The following is a 23798-nucleotide window of genomic DNA, read 5'->3' on the forward strand; positions in this document are numbered from 1 at the left end:
GTAACTCACAGGTTCTGGGACTCTGAGCATGTGCCAGGACACCATGTTTCTATAAGGCTGGAAACAGGATCCAGGGCTCGATTCATCCTAGGCATGCTTTCTGCCATCAGGGCTATATCTCCAGCTTTGTACATCTGTCTTTTCTGGAAGAACTGTCCTTATCTTGTTAAGCCTATAGAAGATCACATGACCTCTCCTCAGGGCAGAATCAAAGGGCTACAAGTAGAAATTTAAGCAAGAAGTAATTCTCTGGAGGCTGCACATATCGGTAGGTGGGGTCAAATAAGCAAGCCTTGGAGGTCTGGCTTTCTCTCCCACCCTCTTCCTGCCAACCTTTTATATGAAGACTTTCTTCCTTCCGTTCCCACACTCTCCCCTGCCGTGATTAAAACCCGCAGGATACAAATATAAAGTTGGCTGTACAACTTGATTGTAACACAGCAATTTGATCTTTAGGAGTCAATGCCATGCTTCATGTAGGCGTGTAATTGGCTTCTCATTACTTGTAAAAGACTTGGTGGGTTATTTGTGCTTGAGCAGCTTGGCCCCTGAATGCCTGTATGAGAGGTGGGAGGACTGGGGGAGAGAGTGGAGTAGAATATGGTGGCCAGGGTCTTCTGGAGAACTGCGCTATTCCTCCCGTCTTGGTCCATTCACGTTTATAGCAAAAGCCGCACATTGGGTAATTTATAAAAAGCAGTAGTTAATGTCATGCAATTCTAGAGCTAGAGATCCAGTGTGACACTACTCAGAGTGTCAGTATCTGATGAGGACCTACTCTGCTGACCACATCCTCACCTGGGGGCTGCTTACTTTGCCTTCTGAGTTAGTTCTTCCAAGCTGTATATAATGGTGACTAATTATTTTACTGAGAATTAATAAACTCTAAAAACTCTTTTTAAAGTAATTTTTTACTATTACGCTGTGTATATGGATGTTTTGCCCGCATGTAATTCTGCATACCACGTACATATAGTTCCCGTGGTGCCCAGAAGATTCACTGGATCCTATGAAGTTACAGACAGCTGTGAGTCGTCGAGTGAGTCCTAGGAATCCAACCGAGGTGCTCTGGAAGAGCAGCCAGCGGTCTCTCCAACCCTGAGAGTTTATTTCTTCATAATTTTTAAGTATCTATTTATTAGTGTGTGCGTTCACGTGCACATGCATGCACATACCATGGAACACACATGGAAGCCGGAGGGCAACTTGCAGAAGCCAGTTCTCTCATTCCACTTGTGGATTTCGGTTGTCAAGCCTGGTAGCATGCACCCTGACCTGCCGAGCCAAGAGGCGCTCTTTTTCTAGTCACCTCAGACAGAAGGACATTGACTCAGCAGCAGAGACAATTCTACCCAAGTCCAGGTGGATGGGCAGCTCATAGACAGCTACATCGCTAAAGAAGGGTCCCTCTCCCCGGCCTCTGACGTATCCTCAGAACGGGGAGGGACCTTGTGGATGTCTCACGTGGGTAGTCACAGATGCTCTGATTCCCAGCTAGCAATAGCCACATAAGACCCAAAAGACAGAATTTCCTAACAGAGAAAGTTTCCTAACAGAGTTTCCTAACAGAGAATTTGGGAGGACAACTACATTCAAGCCAGAACACTTCACTCACCCTGGATTAGAAAGATTTACTTTCCTCTAGAGGAGGAAGAGCTCAATAAATAGTGAGTTCAGGCTAGGTAGATGACTATGTGCCTTGCCGACATGAGTTCCATCCCCAAAATCATCATTTGAAAAAAAGAAGAAAAAGGCAGGGACTGACAGCACCTGTTTATGATCCCAGTACTGGGGAGGCGGAGCCTGGGGAGGCGGAGCCTGGGGAGGCGGAGCCTGGGGAGGCGGAGCCTGGGGAGGCGGAGCCTGGGGCGTTAGAGACAGGTGAAAGGGGTTTCCAGACCAGGCAGCCTGGACTATTTGGCAAGTTCCAGGTCACTGAGAGACCCAGACAGGTTCCAGCATTTTGGAAACAGTGAGCCTATGCTGTGCTAATTCTTATTCCTGTTGTCCAGTATTCCAGGTATGCCGGGGTAAGGAGTGCCTGAATTGTTCAGAAAGAACAGTCATTTGACTAAGTACTGAATGCCAGATTTGGTACCTGGAAACCGAAGCTGCAGTTTCAGAACAGGAAAGGCAGAGCAAAGTACAAAACAATCTCTGAGGTCCTCCTAAAGTCCCCGCCAGAAACTCTGGAGCTGGTCAGGAGGATCAATAACAATTTGGGGCACTAGCAGGGGCGCCATCCCAGTTGTTTGGATGAGCCAAACATGATGGGTTCCGGCTGCTTCCCAGTCCTCTGGGAAGCTCACGCACCATCCACTTAAGGCTGGAGCCTGGCCATTCTCCGGCCACTCCCACCTTCCTCTCCCAGGCTGTATGCTCCAGCCTCCTCTACACACTCCTCCTGTCCTGCCCTCAGCTGCTCCAAGAGGATGGAGGCTGAGGAGCCACCTGAGGCCAGGAGATGCTGTCCCGAGGCCCTGGGGAAGGCCAGGGGATGCTGCCCCGAAGCCCTGGGCAAGCTTCTGCCCGGCCTCTGCTTCCTTTGCTGCCTGGTGACCTATGCGCTGGTGGGTGCTGCTCTCTTCTCCGCTGTCGAGGGCCGCCCTGACCCAGAAGCAGAGGAGAACCCTGAGTTGAAGAAGTTCCTGGACGATCTGTGCAACATCCTGAAATGTAACCTGACAGGTAGGTGCCAAGGAGCCGTTACTGCCTCGGAGGTGCCCCGGCAGGAGGCTGTGAGCAGCTTGCCTATAACATTCTCACTCCTGACAGAATGTAGGCAAATGGTTTCCCCGGGTCTCACTTCTGTTCTCTGAGTAGTGGAGAGATGAACAGACGCCCTCCCAGGGGTGCAGTGAGGAAAGTTAGAGCCATAAGCAGGTGCTCTTAAGGCCCAGCTTTCCCTTCCCAGCTGTGCCTCAGGCTCCCATCAGCCCCACCCGGCCTCCAGGCCTAAGGAGAGGGTTAGTCCCTGGAGACTTGGTGGGTTGGGCGGGATCAGAGGTGCAACTCCAGCTTTAAGACTTCATGGAATCATCTAAACTGGGCTTGGATTTCCCCAGAATGGTCATATTGATTCCTATTTCAGTCTGTTTGCAGTGGGCTTGTAGGGGGTGGGGTCAGGGGCTGGGACTGGTGATGGCCAGGTTGTTGTTTTAGCTGAGTGGGTGGGATTCGTGCCTGCAGGACCATATCCTGCGGGAGAGAAGGGGAACCCACCTTCTGAGACCAGCCAGTAGTAAGAACCCTTTTCCAGCGGAGATGAGATGCACTAGGTCTCTGCAAGGCAGGAGATGCTCGTCAGGCATCCTTAGTGCCTGTCCATCTGTATTGCATCCCTTGATTTGGTTTGGTCGTGCAAAGGAATAATCAACAGAGTACTAGAAGGCCAGAGATGAAAGATAGTCAGCAGAGCGAGAGAAAATAAAAGAGAAAAAGAAATAAATGAGAAAACAGAGCCTGCTTTCCCCTGCTCACGGTCCTGCATGGCCTTTGCATGCCAGTGCTCCCTGGGGACATGGTTTGGGGGCAGCTGGTGCTCCCCGGGAACATGGTTTGGGGGCCTTGTCAGCTGGGTCTGAGTGAAAGCTGGTCCCAGAGAGCAGAGACCCGCTCTGTGGAGGGTGCCTCTTTCTTGCACCTTTGTCATAGCGACGGTTCTACTCAGTGGCCAGGGAGATGCTTAGGTGCTGTTGGGACACTTGCGGCTGTCATAAGACTCCTGTCTCCATCAAGTTCAGGGCTCCCTGAACCAGCCCCCACCTCAGATTCACCCAGGGGTCTTCTTAAATCACACATCTCCAAGCTTTCTTCCAGATCCACACAATCAGGATCCCTGAGGCTGGACTGGAAATCTCATTTGTCAAGGGGATCCTGGACACACAGCAGCAGGGTGTGCAGTCACGGAGCATCGGGGAGTCAGAGGCTGATTAGTGTTAGTGAGATGGCGTCATGAATTTTCTCACTTAATCCTCCCCAGGCACCCTGACCTTGGGTAAGAATTGCCTCCTTTTGATAGAAGCCCTGGAAGGTTATGTAACTTTCAGAGTTCACCTACAAGCCAACAAGTCAGGAATTCTGTCCCAGGCATTTGCCCTCCTGTAGAGTCTGAGCTTTCCACCAAGCTACACCACTTGGCAAATGGGGAAACTGGGGCTTAGAAAGCAGCCTTTTGTCTAGAGCTGTAAGTAGTTTAGGTGAGTCTAGATGCCAGATTCCCAGGCTGGTGCCATTCAATTAAAATGAGTAGTGGCTTCCGCTGTGGGCCAGGCTCTGAGCCCAGGGACCAAGGCTTTCCATCCCAAGAGACAGTAGCAGACTGAGCTGGGAGCTCTGGGAGCTCATCAAACCAGTGGCTCTGTATATTGCAGAAGCCGGGGCGTCTTACCACAGTCGGCCTTGCTGAAAGCCCTTTGCTTCCAGTTGCAAGAGGGATGGCAGAGGCTTTTATTCCTCTTTGAAATGAATAAAGAAGCCTGGACATGGTGGTACATGACTGTAATCCACCAGGCCAAAAATGGGAGGATTGGTGAGATCCTGTCCTACATAGCAATTTCTAGGCCAACCGAGGGTAGGTAGCTCTCGAGCGCGCCCCCAACTCGCCAGCAAGAACGACGCCACAGCAGGATCCTTCTGCACACGTTTATTCAGTCCTGTTTCTTCTTTCTCTATATCTCCCTTGTTTATATCTCCCTTGTTTATATCTCCCTTGTTTTTATATCTCTCTTGTTTTTATATCTCCCTTGTTTATATATCGCCCTCGTTTTTATATCTCCCTTGTTTTTATATCTCCCCCGAACCCTGGGCCTCTCACTCTTTTATACTCTCAGTTCACATCCACGCACAGCAGGCCACGCCACCTCACCAGGCACGCAGCTTCAGCTAATCAGTGCAGCAGGGGCAAATCTCCACCAAATTGGATTCACCTGTATCCTGGAACACCTGCGCAGCACTCAAGATGTTTGTGTCTATATGAGGAAGTCAGGTGCAAGTCATATGACTTAGCTGCAGTCCCTGGCGCCTTTGGGACTGCCGCCACACCCGCTCCCCACAATTCCCCCTTTTTTCTTTTTTGGCAGAGAGAATGTCTGTAGATAGCCCCTCGCAACCATGCCCCTTACCCGTCTTTGGGAGACAAACAGCATTGGTTTGATCCCTGTCTTAGGTTGGTGACATGCCCAGGGAGTCTTATCACTGACTACCTCTCAATCATGCCAAGCCACACCTGGGGAGATTTTGTTTTGCTTGTGGCAGGTGCATCAAAAGGCCAGGATGTTAATTAACTTATGGCCAGATCTTAATTGCTGCAAGCAAGCCTCATGGGTGAAGGTAGAGGTCTGATCCCCAGTGTGCAAGCATAGGGGCCCTACACAAAACCATCCCTTAGGCTCATCACCCAGAGAGGTCTTGGCCAGCTCCCGTGTCGTTTTTCCTGGGGGAAGGGAACTAGGACACTGAACCTTCATGCAATCAGACATGCCTTCCACAGGATGCCAACAGCAGCTATCCTCTGTGCAGTGCTTAGCCTCGCACCCCATGGCATAACGCAGCATAATTTCTTTTAGAGTGGCAAACCAAATCTGAGATTGTCCCGCCTCCACTGCAGCAAAAGCCTACGCTACCATGGCGAAAGTGCGGGCCGCACACTCTGCACCTAACACATGTGCCAAACACAAAAAACACACACACACTATAACAAGCATACATCCCAGGGCTCTCATCCCCGCTCATCTTCCCTGAAGCAAGGGATAGATAGCCAGAGGGGCTATCTCTGTAAGGGAAATTCAGGGATCAAAAAGCGTGGAAAAATTTGAATGTCATGTTGAGCTGGTATCGGCTTCTGGAATACCGAAAGGATCTCCCATCTCGGCTCCATCCTTTGTGCTTGTGGGATCATCCACCACATCCATAGGGGCAACTGGATCAGGAGCCTCATTCTTGCAGCGTCTCACCAATCTCTCCGGCACCCAAAGAGGTTCCATCTGGTCCTGTGGAAACACACAAACAGACCCTCTCGCCCACATCAACACCTGATCTGGTTGATCCTCTCCAAATCTCCGGACAGAAGGTCCACCTACAGGTGGCTGACGAGGAGGCATAGGGAGGGGGAGCAGAAGCTAATTCGCCTTCCTCCTCCGCCTCGGCTCTTTTATTTTGTCCTTCCTGACCACCTGATAACACTGTGTCTCCTTTCTTTTTCCTTTTTCTTTTTAAGCCCTTCTCCTCTTCTGACATACTTTCTTGTTGCTCTGTAAGGATTTTCTGACCTGTCTTGACTGCCTCTACACACAGTTTCAAACAGTAACAGAGTCCATATATCAGAACAAACAAGACCAAAACTATCAGACCTACCCACAAAGGGTCAATGGGAGAAAAAAGCATAACTACACAGCGAGGATCTATTGATCACTACACTGAGGTTATCATAGTTCCTTAACTTGTCCCCAAACCAGGAACCTTAACTTGTCCCAAAGCCATGAACCTTTAGTTACCTTGTACCTGCTTCCTGGCAACGTTATATTCGCCTCTATTTTATCGGAGGTCCTTCCCAAACTCCTGGGTTACTTTGTGCCTACTTCCTGGCAACTTTATGCTCACCTCTATTTTATCCGAGGTCCTTCCCAAACTCCTGGGGTCGCAAGTTTCACTCACCTTGAACTTACCCTGCCGGCAACCACTGACTGCTGAAAGTTCTGAACTCGGTGGGGGAGTCGGTTCCCCGTACGGGCCACCAATTGTCGTGCCCACTCTCAACCAGCAAGAACGACGCGACCACCAGTCCTTCTAACAGCAGTTTATTCAGTCTTCATCTTTCTTCTTTCTCTTCATCAGTACCGTTCCCCAGCTGAAGAGTTCTGAATCCACGCCGGATCCTTCTCAACAGTCTGTTTTACGGGAACACTTTATTAACCCCTTCTTCCCCGTTATGCAGTTCTGAATCCTCCCTGTAGCAGGGGGTCTTCGCTCATGCCTGAAGATGTTTCTTTTCCCGGGTTTCGGCACCAACTCTCGAGCGCGCCCCCAACTCGCCAGCAAGAACGACGCCACAGCAGGATCCTTCTGCACACGTTTATTCAGTCCTGTTTCTTCTTTCTCTATATCTCCCTTGTTTATATCTCCCTTGTTTATATCTCCCTTGTTTTTATATCTCTCTTGTTTTTATATCTCCCTTGTTTATATATCGCCCTCGTTTTTATATCTCCCTTGTTTTTATATCTCCCCCGAACCCTGGGCCTCTCACTCTTTTATACTCTCAGTTCACATCCACGCACAGCAGGCCACGCCACCTCACCAGGCACGCAGCTTCAGCTAATCAGTGCAGCAGGGGCAAATCTCCACCAAATTGGATTCACCTGTATCCTGGTACACCTGCGCAGCACTCAAGATGTTTGTGTCTTATATGAGGAAGTCAGGTGCAAGTCATATGACTTAGCTGCAGTCCCTGGCGCCTTTGGGACTGCCGCCACACCCGCTCCCCACAGGTAGCCAAGACCCTGCCTCAAAAAGTAACAACAGCAACAAAACTCCAAACAATAATGAAACAAACAAAGCAAAAACATGAAACAAGTGCTTCAAATATTAAGAAATCCTTCAGAGGGTTGAGGCTGCAGCTCAGGCAGTAGATGGAGTGCTTGGCTAGCATGCATGCATAAAACCCCAGTGCCACAGAAACCAGCCATGATGGCCCACGCCTGTAATCCCAACACTTGGGAGGTAGAGTCATGAAGATTAGACACTCAAGGATATCTTTGGTTACTATAGCATTGAGGGTCAGCCTGGGCCCTCTTTTTTCTTTAAAAAGGAAATTAGTTTGGGACTGTGGAAGGAAGGAAGAGAGAAGGAAGAAAGGGAGGGAGGAAGGACTCCCCCAAGACTGCTGAGCTCACGCCCAGGCTCCCATGGAACTATCTGACCTCTCAGGCTCCATAGGTACCACCAGCAGCTGGATCTAAGCTGTGGAAGTGTTTTCAACGATGGCTTTGAAGGCCATGCTGCGGTGTTGTTGGGGACCATGGGGGTGGGGTGGGGGTGCTGCTCTCCCCTGTCCTGTCACTGGGCAGGACTGTCTGCACAGGTGACCCTTTCATCACTCTGGTCTCTCCCCAGTGGTTGAAGGTAGCAGGAAGAACTTGTGTGAGCATCTGCAACACCTCAAGCCCCAGTGGCTCAAGGCGCCCCAGGACTGGTCCTTCCTGAGCGCTCTCTTCTTCTGCTGCACAGTGTTCAGCACAGTGGGTAAGTGTGGGGGCTCGTCCTACTGCAAATAACAGCTTGCCTGGGAGAGACATGGGGGCATGTGCTAGCAGGTGTGCCGAGACATCCTTGTATCTGATACAAGGAACAGTGGTTTCAGGAGCTTCTCCTAAGTCAGGGGTGTGATGAGTTAGCAGCAAGGAGGACTGCTACTGGTCTACAGGCCCAGTGTGTGTGTGTGTGTGGGGGGGGGGTGCAAATCAGAAGACAGCAGTCTTCCTTCTTCAGTGGGTGCAGCCCCATGCCTGGGCAAGGGCCCTATTGAGCAAGGTACAGGCCAGACTGTGTTCCTTCTTGTACCGTTGACTGAGTGCTCATGTATGAAGCAGTTGGTCCACCTTGCATGCGTAGATCAACTGGGAAGAGGGCAGACATAGCTCCAACCCTGAGGCTCCTGGGCAAGTTAGGCATGCTCACAGGTGATCAAATGGGAGTTGTGCATGGCAGTGAGGTACTCAAAGGGTCCTGAAAGTAGAGAACAGAGGCAGTTGTATCAGCCTTGGGTCTTAGGGGGTGACATTCTGCTGAGCCTGCTGGAGTTTCTGGGTAAAAAGGCAGAGAGGTGGGGTGGTTGGGTGATGAAGACATTCTAGTGCAGTCACATAGTGCAATCAAAGGCCTGAGAACAAACTAAATACCTGGTGCTATAAGAAGGTATGTCAGAAATGAAGGGAGGAGGTAGGGGGAGGGAGAAAGGTAGGAGAGAGAGAGAGAGAGAGAGAGAGAGAGAGAGAGAGAGAGAGAGAGAGAAAATACCTGAGGCTATAAGGAGGTATGTCAGGGTGAAGAGAGAGGAGTCAGGGAGAGGGAGAGGGGAAGGGGGAGGGGAAGAGAGAGAGAGAGAGAGAGAGAGAGAGAGAGAGAGAGAGAGAGAGAGAGAGAGAGAATGAATGAGGCCAGGTCATGGGGTTGAAAGGCTTCATATCCTTAGAACAGGGGCCTGTGCAGTAAACTTCCAGCAGGGAAATAGTTGGTAGCTCAGCCTCCCAGAGACCTCTACAGCTTCGGCAAAGACCCAGGAGGGAAAATGGCCATATGAAGCTTCTTCAAAAGCCCATGTGGGCAATAATGACAACCTCAGTTAGGACAACAGCTGTGATTGGAGAGCAGAAAAGGCCGCCTGGAGCAAGATCTGGAACACGGGGTGAAGACTCCAGGCTAGCACCGGGGTTTCTGGCTTTATGGGTAGGATGGGCAGACTGGAAGAGTAGAGAGGATGGGGGCTGGATGCCCAGGGCTGCCGAGAAGGTGAACTTGTATGCTGAAGGCTGGGACTGGAGAGTGGCTTCTGACCCTTGGCATCTAGGTGTCAGGTGACTCATTGGGAATGATGGGAGCTACAGAGGAGGGTGTGGCGTGGACGTGGAATGAAGCAAAGTGTTCAAGAATTGGGGTCCAAACACTATAGTGTGCTTTCTGTGGCTGCAAACATTTTTACACAATCCAGGCTATGCCCATGTCTGGTGCTCACAGAGGCCCCAGGAATGGGGCTATTTGAGCTCCACATTCTAAGCCCAGTGAGATGATGTCACAGGTCAAGGTCACACAGCAAGTGGAATTAGTGCCCACAAATGGACTAGTCTACTACCATTCCCTCAAGGGGCGGGAGGCTGACCTTGCGGGTCTGTGAGATGCTTCAAACCTTTGTCTTCTGCTCAGGAAGGTGTGCTTATGCAGCAGGTTATCTCTGATTCCTGAGCCCGGAGCACATGGTGGCCCTAGGCAGGGCAGGCTTCCCAGAGAGGACAGACCTGGCCGTCCATATCTGGCCTTTGAACTTGACTTGCATGTTCCCAGGATAAGGAGTGATTCCTCACGTAACTGTCATCCAGAGAGAGGAGGCTCCTTTATAACCAGGGAGGGGCAGGGGGCTTGAAAAATGGGGTGCCTGTCTCAGGAAAAGAGTACTATAAACAGCCACTCATTTAAAGATGGGCTCTGAGCAGCCACAAAGGCATACACTGTCTTCTCAGTAGTCACACAAAGGCCAGGATCCTGAATGACAGAGGAGCTGGGATGTGAATGTGGTCTTTCCTCTGTCTTGCATCTTTCTCCCTGTTGTCCCACAAATGCATGACTGCAATTACAATACCCTCTGGTGTGTGTGTGTGTGTGTGTGTGTGTGTGTGTGTGTGTGTCTGTGTGTGTTTGTGGTTAATCAAGCCCACAACTTGCTCAGGTAAGGGAAGTACTGCACCATGGAATGCCATCCCCAGCCCTGATGTCGTCATGAATATAGTCCTTCTTATGCCCAAACCAGACAGATACAGTTATCATCCCCATACTCCAGATGGAGAAACTGAGGCTCAGTCACACAGCTCATGTACACCTGAGCCCTCTCTTCTTTCTCTCTGTAAACCACTTGTCTCCCCAGCACATAGGAACAGGTTGCGTGCTCCTTCCCTGGGAAGCCTGTCTGATGGCTGACAGGGACAATAGACAACAACCTATGGTTCACTAAGCACTAAAAAACACACAGAGGAACAGCCGAGAAAGGGGCAGGTCACACAGATGGGACAGTCCTTGGCTTGTCTTGGGAAGGGTGAGGACTTCTTGTGGACATGACCTGCGAGTTGGAGTCTGACAGATCAAAGGGAGGAGCTTCCAGGCAGGAGAAATGGTCCCCGTAAAACCCCAACTTTAGTGGCCCCTTTATGGAAAAGTCCTTCTAGGAGAAGTGTCCTCAGGGCTTTCTATAGAGCTAGCCTCCAGGGTTATGGGAGAGACTTAGACTCTATGTCCTAGGCCAGCTCTGAGAGAACTTTAGTAATGAGGGCAGGTTCCAGGTTAGACAGCCTCTGGTCTGGCCGAGTAGCAGATAGGTCTGATGGGAAGGCCAAGCTAGGAGCTCTTAGGTCAGTCAGAGTTCTCATCAAGAGCACTGCCCCTTGCTTAGTCCCTGACCTTCCTGGGTGGCCAAAGGTCTGATGTCATTGTCCTTCAAAAGAGCAAGTCCCCATCCTTAGGAGGGTTGGACCCATGGGAGCTACAGAGATGCTATTGAATTCTGCCCCTCATGTTCTAGGATGGCGGACTGTAGTAGTCAGCTGTGGATTTTGGAGCCTAGTCACCAGGACTCAGAGCTGGGTAACCTCTAACGAGATGTGACCCTCTGAGCCTGACACTGGGACTCACAGCTCCCTCACACTCCCACCAGACGTATCTCTAGGGCACTTGGAAAGGCAGACTGAGGTCATATGTCAATGGCAGCTACAGCACTTTCAGCAGTTGCCTGACCACCTGACTGAACCCGTGGACAAGAAGATAATGTCATCCCCCTGCCTCCATACACACCAGGGAGAGGCTGGTGGGCGTACATACAATTCAGGGCCTACAAGTAGCTCCCATGACATTAAATATCAGGTTTCCTTCACCCTCTTGCTCAGTGGCCCACAGGGTCCACATCGCTTCTAGACATAAACGCGTGTAATTTGAAAAGGGCTGACTATCTTATTCTAGAAGCTTCTCGTTTATCTCCTTCTGTCTTCCAAATGGCCTTATCAAGAGATAAACTCACTGGGTGACTAATATCCAATGGATCTACACCTAAATGGGAGAGGGCAGTTAAAGAAGGACCAGGGAGAGCGGCTGCTCACTGAGACCTCAGCATCTGTCTCTACACCTCATGCAACTCAGAAGCTCCAAGAGAGCTCTTGCAGCCATGGGTCTGGTTGGAGACAGGCAGGGTGATAAGGTGGGTAACAGGTGGAAACATAGCTGCACAGCAAGGACCAAGTGATCGATAACCTCCATCAGTTCTCACAGGGCCCATGAGTTGGTCCCATGATTGTTCCTGTCCTCAGGATGGCCAGGGCAGGCAGGGCCGTGATCAGTCCCTCTGTTAGCTATCTCTTCTGTTTCTGAGAGGAAATGCCAGAGAAGAGCCACTTATCGAAGGAAGAACTGGGTTTGGATCACAGGTAGAGGGCACAGTCTCTCCTGGTGGGGCTGTTGTGTCAACAGGAGCGTGAGGCAGAAGGCAATGTGGCATCCAGTCAGGAAGCAGAGAGCAATGGAAGCTCGCTTCTGCTGTTCAGTGAGGGAGCCCAGCTCAGAGAGTTTATGGTGAATCTTCCCTTTGACCCAGTCTAGGAAATCACTCAGCCATGCTCAGGAGCTTGTTTCCATGGCGATCCTGAAACACTGACAAATGATGTAACTGTAACATTAACCACCACAAGCCCCAAGCTAAGTCCAGGGGTCAGAGGGAAAGAATTGTGGTACAAGGGAGAAGCCATCCTGAGTAAGGTTCTGGGGAGAAGCTGGGGGCTGAGAGAACAAGATTAGGTTGTCTTTTTACCCCTCCTTCCAGAACTTGGTCAGATCTAGATCACAAGTGGCCCTATGGCCACTGTGACCAGATAATTCTCTGTCATAGGAACCCAAGCCCATTCACTGTAGGAAGCTATGCAGCATCTCTGTCCTCTACCTATTAGACACAGGAGCGTGGCTCACACTACTGCCCCCAAGGCATCTCCAGGCTTTCCCTGGTGGAGTTTGCTGAGAACCACACCAGGCTAGTATGACGGATCAAGGCATGTTGGACCTGTGGAGTCCGCACAACTGAGCAGATTAACCTTCAGCACAATCTGCAGTGTCTTAACCCAGCGGTTCTCAACCTTCTAACGCTGTGACTCGTGAATACAGTCCCTCATTGTGGCGATTACCCCAACCATAAAGTTGCTTTCATTGCTACTTTGTAACTGTAATTTCGATACTGCTATGGGTCACATGTAAACGGCTGTGTTTTCCAGTGGTCTTAGGTGACCCCTGTGAAAGGGTCATTCTAACCCAAAAAGGGTCACAACCCACAGGCTGAGAACCTCCAGTCTTAACCAGTCAGCTTTCTAAAACCTTGAGTTTCTCATTTTCTTGCCTCTACCTCCCAAGTGCTGTGACTACAGGCATGTGCCACAGTGCTTATGTAAGTGTGAATATTGACCCCAGAGCTGTGTGTGTGCTAGACAAGGACTCTACCAGCTAAGCCATCCCTGCCCTCTCTGATATACACGAACACTGGAGACATTGTGCACACAGGCCCTCAGCCCAGCTGCATATCCTAACCTCCTCCATATCTCCCATAACCGCCCCCCCCCCAGCCCTACCCCAGACCTATTAGAATCTAGGCCCAGGCAGCCATATGAGCCCTCCAGGTGTCTCTAATGGGAGTCAAGGCCTCAAATCCCTGATGTAGTTGAAATACATTAGCTTGGTCTAAATCTCTGGAAGGCCAAACCACTCCCTATTATGTGAGTCAATTAGGGAAGCCTGTACCCAAAAGTACCCTGGAAGAGGATGGGAGGGGAAGTAATGCCAGTACTGCTGTGACCACTGCTCAGTACAACAGTCCCTCTGCAATGCTTCTTCAGCCCTGCCTCTCCAACTCACCCGAAAGACACCTGGCCCTGATGCCACAAAAGAGACACCAGATAGGTGTGAGGCTGGTCAGTTCTCACCTGGCTCAGCTCCCTGAAATCAAGAAGAGAAATGCTTGGGCTATTAAATACTTGGCAGGCTAAGTGCAGTGGAGTGATTGTATCAGAATAACGAATGCATTATAGGAAGTGATAGTTTTCCATTCTGCTTTTCAGCATTCAGTAATTGGGGTGGATAGCCCATTCCCTGCACGGGGCTGTGTGCCCTCAGAGACTGCTTTCCCAGGGTTCTTTTTCTGGAAGGCAGCAGATCTTCTGGACCGTAAACATATCTCACTCAGAGGGTCTTAGGAAGCCCACCTTGGGTTGGACATGTTCCTGGGCAAGGTCTTGAGGTGAAAGGTTCAGGCTCTTGTGGGATGCAGCTATGTGACCATCCAGAGGTCATCTGCCTTATCTGTTTATTGTCCATTAAATGTGGGCAGTAATGGAGATTGCCAGAAGTTCTGCTGTGTAGGGGATTTTGATCCTAAAAGGCACTTTACAGACTGTGCAAGCAATATTAGATTTGATTCTTTAAATTGAAATAAGCTTAACTCTATGCCCTGACCCTGGGAGCTGCAGAGGGGAGGCATATTGCTTCTGAAGGGCCTCGGTCAGCTTCCTGAAGTGAATGAGAACATGGCGCTTGTACCCTATCTAGAAAATGCGGTGCGTCTTGTGTGGGGAACTTGTTCATAGCCTGTGACATCCTTAAGGGCTGAAGGCTCTGAGGGACCCACGTGACGCTTGGGCATAGGGTTAGAGTCAGCTTTGAACTTCTTATCCTCCTGCCTCAGCCTCCCAAGGAATGGAGATTCCAGGCCCTGCTCCAGTACCTTGGGGACTAAGTCCTGCCCTTTGAATTTGCACCCAAGGAAATCGAGGCAGCAATTCAGAAAATGTCTTGGCTCAGGTCACAGAGCTCATGAGTCAGAGTAAGGTGGCCTGTTCCCTCATCTCAACCACTTGCTCCTCTGTGTCCGTTAACTCTGCCAAACTTCTGAATGGGAGCTCACTCAACAACCAGCCTATCTGAGAGGATTCAGATGTGCCAGATCTGGGTTTCAATTCCTCGCACTTTTCATGTACTCCAAGGTATCCCCCCCACCCCCTTTTTCATGAGGGTCATGACCATGTATAGAAGTTATGGCCTGGTTCTTCCTCCTAGCCCCATGCTCCCAGAAATAAGACTCAGACCCAAAATATATTTACAATACCTTGGCCATATACCTAGGCTCTACTCTGATTAGATCACAACTAAAGATAACCCATTTATTTTAACCTACATTCTGTCATGTGGCTGTCTCTTCCCATCCTCCCATAGAGCCTGGCTCTATCCCAGAATTCTTTCTCCTCCCAGATGTCCCACCTCCCACTTCCTGCCTAAGCTATAGGCCATAGGCTTTTTAATTGACAGGTGATACATCCATACAGTACACAAGTTATTCTCTCTACAATTATGGGGCCTTTTCTTGACTGCTAATTGAGGGCCCAGCCCACTGTGGGCGGTACCATCCCCAGGAAGCCGGGTCTGGCCTGTGTAAGAAAGGTGCTGAACATGGCCAGGGAACAAGCCAGTAAGAAGATTCCCTCACGACCTCTGCTTTAGTGTCTGCCTCTAGGTTCCTGCCGCAAGTCCCTGCTCTGGCTTTCCTCAACAATGGACTATAACTTGTAAACCACACAAACCCTTTCCTCCCTCAGTGGGTTTGGACAGTGTTTAATCACAGCAGCAAAAGTAAATGACGATCGCTCCCCTTTCCATCTCTGTTTGAATGCCCTCACCAAGAAATCTTCCCTCAGCCTAAATCCCAGATGCAAGCCTTTGTTTTAATCACATTTGTAATAACTGCTCTGTTCCTTCTGGGACTGGGCCTCATTTCAAACAGTAACAGCCACATACAGTCACACTTGATTGACATCTGCTTCCCCTGAACCAGCGGCTCAATGAGGTCAGATCCTGTAAATGCTCATGCGTCCTCAGACAGGAATCCACTGAGCACCCAGTAACTACTCACTGGATGAATGAACACACGAGTTAACTAACCCTGCTACCGTGTGGCCCCTGCCCAGCCCCCAGCCTGGGGTTGTGCAGTGCTTAGAGACAGCTGAAAAGGGTCTGATGAGAACCTTTGGCAACCACAGCTCCCTGCCCTCCCTCCCTCCCTAGGTGAGGTCACATCCCATGGTCTGCACTTGGGAGACCGAATTTCCAACAGGGAGCCATAAGCAGAGAGGAGACCAGTGTTCAGCCTGCTAAGAATCACCTTCAATTCAATTTACATAGTTGATGTATTTTTCTGTATTAATCAAAGATTAAACACAAGTACACACAACAAAGTTTTTTTCTTTGCTTGTCAATAGCTATAGAAACTCCAGTTGCCTATTCTGAGGGGCCGCTGGCCCTGCTCTGGCTCCTGTCTCCTACAGAAGAGAGCGCCCTTCTGTGAGTGTGTCAGAAAAACAGATCTTGGTGGGCCCTGGCCAGCTAAGTCTTCCTAGATGAGATTTCTATCCCAAGACTCCCAGCATTGCTGGGCCTGAAAAACCTTGTAGACTAGACTCCCAAATTGCACTATTAATCAGACATATGCACTGCCCCTTGCCTCAGTTTCCCTATTTGTAAATGATGAGAACACCTCTCCGGGAAAGCTGACCACTCACCACCCACAGCAGGTGCTCACTAAGTGGATGTTAGCTCTCAGGGCATCACATATACTAGCCTACAGCGCCACAGGTTCCAGTCTGGGAGGATCTTCCCAGCTAGTCTGCCCCTTCTCCACGCTGAAGTGTAAAACATGTGAGCAGTCAGACAGAGGTCTGTGAGGTTCAAGGCTGGGCTGTGAACCCAGGTGGTTCCATGTGAGCCCTGCATGCTGAAAACCTCCCTGTCATTCATGCACAGCTCTGACCACATGGTTGTAACTTTGGCTTCTTTCTATTGTTATTTAATGCAATACACACTGCTATCCACACCACTGGAATATAATAAATGCTTGTTACATAAAAGCAAATATACCAAGAGGTCCAGATGCCCTAAAAAAGGGCAAAGGGAGGATGCTTTGGGACAATAAAAAATGCAGTGAGAACTACTACTTCACATCTGTGCTCTTCAAGGTGAGCAGAGCCCAGCCTCAGGGGAACACACCAAAATAGCTGCAGTAAAATGGGAGACAATTGCTTCGTCCCCAGTGTGTCCCCTGCCAAAGACATTCTCAGTCTGGATATGAGCTGCCTTTCTTCTTTCTTATCTGCCTGTCTTAGTTAGGGTTTTCCTGCTGTGAGTAGTCACCATGACCAAAGCAACTCTCATAAAGACAGCATTTAACTGGGGCTGGCTTACAGGTTCAGAGGTCCAGTCTATTATTATATTATTATGGCAGGCATGGTGCAGGCAGAGCTGAGAGTTCTACATCTTCATCTGAAGGCTGCTAGTGGGAGACTGGCTTCCAGGCAGCTAGGATGAGGGTCTTAAACCCACAGCCATAGTGACACACCTACTCCAACAAGGCCACACCTCCTAATAGTGCCACTCCCTTGGCCAAGTATATACAAACCATCTCACTGCCCTTCTGTCAAAATACATGCCACACACGGTGGGTACTTTGGGATAAACATTTATTTATTTGTGCATACATTTGTTTTCAGCACTGGGGATTAAACTTGCAGCCTTACGCTTGCTAAGCATAAACTCCCGTGAGTTATGCACCTCACCCAGGATGAGTAATTTTTGCTGTGTAAAGTTCATGCTAAGGAGAAGAAACAGCAGGTTTCTTTAGAGCCTCTGGTTCATGATGGGAGACTGATACCAACACCAAGCTGTCTTGTTTCTCAGGTTATGGCCACATGTACCCTGTCACCAGGCTCGGTAAGTTCCTGTGCATGCTGTATGCGCTCTTTGGAATCCCTCTAATGTTCCTGGTCCTCACAGACATAGGAGATATCCTGGCCACCATCTTATCCAGGGCTTACAGTCGGTTCCAGGCTCTCCTTTGCCTCCCCCACGATATCTTCAAATGGCGCTCCCTCCCGCTCTGCCGGAAGCAGCCTGACAGCAAACCGGTGGAGGAAGCCATCCCTCAGATTGTCATTGATGCTGGTGTGGATGAACTCCTAAACCCGCAGCCCAGCAAGGACCCCCCCTCTCCGAGCTGCAATGTGGAGCTGTTTGAGAGATTAGTTGCCCGTGAGAAAAAGAACAAGCTACAACCACCCACGCGTCCCGTGGAGAGGAGCAACTCCTGTCCCGAGCTGGTGCTGGGGCGACTGTCCTGTTCTATTCTCAGCAATCTGGATGAAGTGGGCCAGCAGGTGGAGAGGCTGGACATCCCTCTCCCCGTCATCGCCCTGGTCGTCTTTGCATACATCTCCTGCGCGGCTGCTATCCTCCCCTTCTGGGAGACCGAGCTAGGCTTCGAGGATGCTTTCTACTTCTGCTTTGTGACACTGACCACCATCGGGTTTGGGGACATCGTGCTGGTGCACCCTCATTTCTTCCTCTTCTTCTCCATCTACATCATCGTGGGCATGGAGATCCTGTTCATTGCCTTCAAGCTGATGCAGAACCGGCTCCTGCACACCTACAAAACCCTCATGCTGTTTGTTTGCCAAAGGGAAGTTTCGCTACCTTGGTAAATGGAGAGGGTTCCGGCATTTCCGTGACCTACAGATGTGAGCCCCACAAGCTTCCCACACCTTGGTTTTATACAGGGTTAGAAGCTGGGCCCTGGTAATCTGCCATCCAAGCTACCGAGGCTTGGGGAAACAACCTACTTGAGGGCCAAATTCAGCGTCAAGGTCCCTCAGGAACCTGGCCATGCCATTACACATGACAAGAGGAAAGGTCATCTCCATTGTTCCCAGTCGAATTAGCATCCCTGTCTGTCTGAAAGGCACCATTTTAAGAATATGAAAGAACTAGTGATGTCACTGCTTTTTGTGTGTGTGACAGGAAGAAAAGAAAAAAAAGACCTTTGTTTTTGGCATTTATACTTTGAGGGAAGTTAAAATCTTCCCAAGTGGCCCCAGCTTCCCCCCCCCCCCCCCCATGAGTCAAAGTGTATCTAGGTAACCTGTTTCCCTGAATGACTGCATGGATGCACTTGACACCTGCCCTACCCCGGGCTGCTGACGTCACCAAGCAGAGTTGTTACCTGGGAGAAGTCTTCATGGCTGGATTCTAGTAGAGCACCTGTCTCATTGCTTAGCCCGTGGATGGTGCCACTTGTGTGAATTCGATGTAACACTGTTGTCACATCAGAGATGGATTGGTCACCCCTCACCCCAGGTAGAGACACTCAAGAGCTGCCCCCGAGTGGCTGATGTGGAGTAGATATTCCACCTGTGTCTTGGCAACTTACTTCCTCTGTGGACTGTCTTTGGACAGTGAGGTGTGGGTCTGTGCTGGACCAGCTAGAAATGTCACGGAGGGAGCACCCTTCATCCATGACAATGCCTTGCCTTTCCTATGCAACAGCTCTGGGCTATGCTGTATACCATCTCCCCTCTTCGCAGCCAGCTTCAGGTGATCATTAGCATACTCATTTCAGAGTCTCCCTAGTCTCTGCTCCTCCTCATCCACCCTGCCCCTCCCCCCATCAGGCTCTCTGGGGTCCCCTCCTATAGAACATACCCTGTTCACATCTGTCTCCAAGCAGCTTTTGAGGACCAAGAAAAGGACAGTGACAGATGACACGGAGATCTGGTTGGCAAGGTCGGGGAAGGACACACATCCTTTATTTTATTATTGTTTCTTTTATTTGAAGGTTATTTGAAATACCTCACGGCTGTATCTTGTCTCCCTGAGCTTGCAAGCTTAGAAACATGAGTCCTGCAATTAGCAAAGTTAGTTCCTGGGTGAGTGGTGGCTGGTGTTGCAGAGGGGAGCCACAGGGGGAATGCTGTGAGGTGGTAGTTTGAAAGCAGCTGCTGGCCCTTAGGGGCTCACTATTCTGTCTTAGATTCCAGCCGTTGCCAAAAGCGGCTTCTCAGGAGGGTCTTCAGTTTCTCCTTCTGGGTCCTTCTCCCTCTTCCCTGCAAGGATTAAATTCTAAATTCCTCCAACCCTTGAAGATCTACCTCAGGCACTGGAATCAACAAGGTGTGAGCAAGAACCATTGCAAAGACAAAGTGCCCCAGGGTGAACCTTCAGGCCAGTGCTCCTGGTTTTGCCATCTGGCATTCCTCAAGCTTTGTTTATACTGGTAAGGTGTGGCAAAGCCCTGCAAACCCAAATTCATTGACAGCTTCGCCCTTCAAGGGGCTCGCCATGGGGCTGGAGGAGGTTGCCTAGAGGTTCTACAGATACCCACCAAACACTGGGCATTTATCCAGATTGGCACAAAGCAAACCTGAACCAAGTGAATCCTCAGAGCATTAGTGACTTCATGAAAGGTAGTGTGAACTCCTCAGTAACTCCCACCTTTCTTTCTTGGTTATCTATCATCTATGTCTGTCCGTCCATCTGTCTGTCTGTCTGTGTGCATGTGCACATGTGCCAGGGTGTGTATGGGGTGCAGGTAGCAGAGGATAATCTGTGAAGTTGGTCATCTTCTTCTAGCATGTGGGTTTTGGTGACCAAACTTAGACTGTCAAGCTTGGTGGCCATCAATTTGGCCCACACTGAGACATCTCATTGGCTGTCTGTTATTTCTGAGACAAGGTCTCATCTAGTCCATGGCAGCTTTGGATATGGCACGTAGTCAACAATGACCCTGAACTTTTGAACCTTCTGCCTCTACCTCCTAAAGTGCTGGGGCCATGGGAGTCTGCCACTACACCTAGCTCACTCCACGCTGAGGACCAAACCCAGAGCTTCATGTGTGCTAGGCAGGCACCTTACCTACCGAGCTACACCCCAGCCCTGCCAAGTTCTTCTCGGGGCAAAAACAGACATGGAAGCTGTCAGGAATGCACACTATGCAAATTAGATAGACGAATTGCCTTGCTGGTTCACTTATCCAGTCTGCTAGCAACAAAACTTTCCATGGCTCCGAAGATGTGGACCTGTGTGTCTTCCTGCCCCTCACTTCCTACCCTTGTGTCATGCAACCCACAGGCAGCAATGTATTTCTATGTGTGTATTCCAGAAAACAGCCTCTCCAGGTTCAGGAATATGAATTCACGACGCCAAGCCTTTCCTCAATGGCTTCACTTCTTGCTGCAAGCACTTTCTGTTGCGCCCTGACCCCTACTATCTGTCTTATCAGTCTAGACTATGTATTTATATTTTATTTTGCCATGACAAGTACCTAAGAAGACAAAAAGGTGGAAAGGTTTGCTTGGGGTCATGGTTTCAGAGGGTACAGTTAGTGGTCTCTTGGTTGCATGTTTTTGGGATTGTGACGAAGCAGAATAATGTGACAGAAAGAGGTAAACAGGGGAGGAAGAGGGAGAAGAGGAGAAAGAGGGAGAAGAGGAATCAGGGACAAGATACTCCTTTCAAGGGCACCCCTCCCCCCAGTGACTCACGTCTCCTACCAGGACTTATCACCTACTAAAACACACTCACCTATGAACCCATCAATGGGTTAATTGATGGAATCAGAGCCTTAGGATCCAGTCACCTCTGCACAGAGCTATCAGCTGTGGGTCCAGCATTTGACACACAAATCTGTGGGGAGACAGTTCAGCTGCACACTACAGCAGCCCCCTGAATGACCTAGTCACACATTCATCTCTCGTGGGTCTGGAGCATGAAGTCTACAAACAGAATGGTAAGGTTCTTGGAGGATACCCTCTCTTGGTTGATGGACATGCAGAGATCTCATGTGGCTTCCTTGTTTCATAGGGGCATTGATCCCGTCCTGAGTGTTCTGCCCTTCTGACCTCCTCCAACAGCCTCGCCTCCACTGGAAGTTAGTTTCAAAACCTGACTCTGGGTGACACATTCAGTCCTTAGCACTCACCCTCAGGGGCCACTGGTCTGGGCAGGGGGTGTTTTCAAGCATCTCTGATAGGTGCAATTTTGCAGCCAGGGTTGGTGATCAGACCATTGGCTGCTCTCTCAGAGCATGTCCCTTCTCCTGTGGTTTGGTTGAAGACTTGCTCTCTCTGCTCAGTTCTGTGTAGTTTCCTCAAAGGCCCAGATTACCAGAAGTGTGTGTTCTTGCCCCCTGCGTATTCCCACAACATCCAGTCACCAGAATATAATGAGGTTCTAGTTCTCTGTCCCCTGTCTAAACGTGGAGCCACCTGAGTAAAACCACAGTGTGCTTTGCACTGTCTGCCACATACAGAGAGCTCAGTGGGTCTCTCTCAGACTGCTCGGTCGGAGCCATGAGGAGTCTCAACTCACCCATAAGTTCCTGGGCCCTGGAGTGTAGGAGACCTTGCTGTGTCTTTCGCCTGGCTTCCCCTGTACTGGGACCAATGGCGTGGGAGCCACACTAGCCCAGAAGCTGTGACATCACTCTGCTCAGCTGTCTGGCAGCCTGACACTGTTTAACTAAAGGATTAAGTTGGGGTGAGTCCAGAGATGCGTTCAAATGGCACAGCCAGTGAGGTAGGGTGAGGAAACAGATAGTGAGAACTCGAAAGATCCAGTCCCGGAGGAATCCCAGAGACTGCAGAGCTGGCTTTATCAAGTCTGCTAACCATGGAACCTTGTCGGACCTTGGCTGGGCCAAACTAGGAGCAGAATGCCAGATCTCAAATGGCCACCAGGTGGCGCGCCAGACCGTGTCGACCTTGCGCTCCAGGGCCAGCAGGTGGCGCATTCGCCTTTTGCTGCCTCTTGGCTGCTTCAGGTGCCTGAAAAAGCTTCAGGTGGGAGAAGAGCAGCCTCGGAGTGGCCTTGACCTCAAATTTTGCAGTCAACTAAAGGAAAAGAGGCTCTCTCAACCTCTTTCCGCTCTTCCACCCAGAACATCACGCAGACTTGAAAGACATGTAGTCCTGATTTTAAGTTCTCAGTTGACCCAGCATGTAATAACTACTCGAAAAGAAGTCCTCTCTTGGCTTGTGGGATATGTACCCTTCAAAGTCATGACCCCCAGTAATCCCAGTGGGTGAGGCAGCTGGTCCAGACAGCACTCCTTCACTGTCCTAGTGGGAAAGAAAGGGGGATTGCAAGGTATGAGTCCGAATTTAGTAAAGGCTACCAGGACTATCCAGGGCCTCCACAGCCTGGGCAGCTCGGATAAGCAAGGCGAGGCGCTGTAGCACCCGATACACTTGCTCCCCACTCATGTGGCTCTCTAACATTAGCTTTGTTTGCTTGTCGTTTCCCCTCTGCCTTAGCCCGGAACCAATGCACCCCATTCTGCCCTCATGGCATGGATGATACACAGCCTCCTACCTCCCTCACTCCCGCTCCGCATGCTAAGCTCCACCCTCAGGATCCCCAACAACGCCTCTGGACCCTACGTTCCTCTTGTCTCTCTGTCTGAGTGCAGATCCTGCATGCCAGCAGCTTAAACTGTCTCCCTTGGATCTCTTCTGTTTCTGGAGGGTCATGTGTGTTCTGATGTGAGGTCCTGGCTCTAGTTTCTCTCATGAAACTCCCAAGCGGCTGGCTCGAAGCGCATCTGGTATCTGTTCATTTCAAAGTGGTTAGTCTGGTGGTTTTCACTCACTCGGTACCCAGAGTTCACAGCTCAGGCCCTGGAACAGAACCCTAAAAGAGTGAGCTTGGGATGCCCAGTATATACAAACGGCACAGCCTTTCAGGACAGTGACCCGAACTCCTATTCTCTTAAGGAATCAGAGCCCCTGAGATAAGCGCCATGACTTAGGAGCAATGCTGGACCCACTGTGACCACTATGTCTCCCATCAACTCTCTGGACTCGGACACCCAACCAGGCAGGCTGCAGGCATATCTAGGGTAGGGTAGCCTGAGTACCTTGGTTGTTGCCATGGTGATGGATACTCACCTCTAGTCAATGAGAACTCGGAAGCTGATGTGGGTGCAGGACAACAAAGAACATCTCTATCTTGGATACAAATTATGGCTTCTTTTCATCTTCCTTTAACTGCCTTGCTTTGAGCCTTGCAATTTAGATCACAGAATAAAACCCTTTTAAGTACTACATATTAAAAATCATAGGCCATTAAGGAGCCTTTCTGAGGTCTAGGCCCAGGTTGGTCTCTTCAAAAAGTATGTGTAGGAAAGCATAGAGAACTAG

The 23798-nt window shown here is 50.1% G+C and overlaps 1 protein-coding gene across 1 annotated transcript; it reads left to right on the forward strand.

The window, feature by feature from the left end:
- Window positions 1–2346: 2346 nt before the first annotated feature.
- Kcnk18 (potassium channel, subfamily K, member 18) lies at window positions 2347–20069 on the forward strand. Its single transcript, NM_207261.3, has 3 exons — window positions 2347–2688; window positions 8110–8238; window positions 17509–20069. The coding sequence occupies exons 1-3, from the start codon at window positions 2433–2435 to the stop codon at window positions 18306–18308; spliced, it is 1185 nt and encodes a 394-aa protein (NP_997144.1). The 5' UTR covers window positions 2347–2432; the 3' UTR covers window positions 18309–20069.
- Window positions 20070–23798: the final 3729 nt, after the last annotated feature.

Source organism: Mus musculus, chromosome 19 (genome assembly GCF_000001635.26).
Source record: "Mus musculus strain C57BL/6J chromosome 19, GRCm38.p6 C57BL/6J".
In the NCBI taxonomy this organism is placed as follows: domain Eukaryota; kingdom Metazoa; phylum Chordata; class Mammalia; order Rodentia; family Muridae; genus Mus; species Mus musculus.

Excerpts from the sequence above, each read along its gene's own strand:
- Kcnk18 (NM_207261.3), top strand. The coding sequence starts at position 2,433 with ATGGAGGCTGAGGAGCCACCTGAGGCCAGGAGATGCTGTCCCGAGGCC. Across the intron at positions 2,689-8,109 it reads CCTGAAATGTAACCTGACAG|TGGTTGAAGGTAGCAGGAAG; the intron begins GTAGGTGCCAAG and ends GTCTCTCCCCAG. Across the intron at positions 8,239-17,508 it reads CACAGTGTTCAGCACAGTGG|GTTATGGCCACATGTACCCT; the intron begins GTAAGTGTGGGG and ends CTTGTTTCTCAG.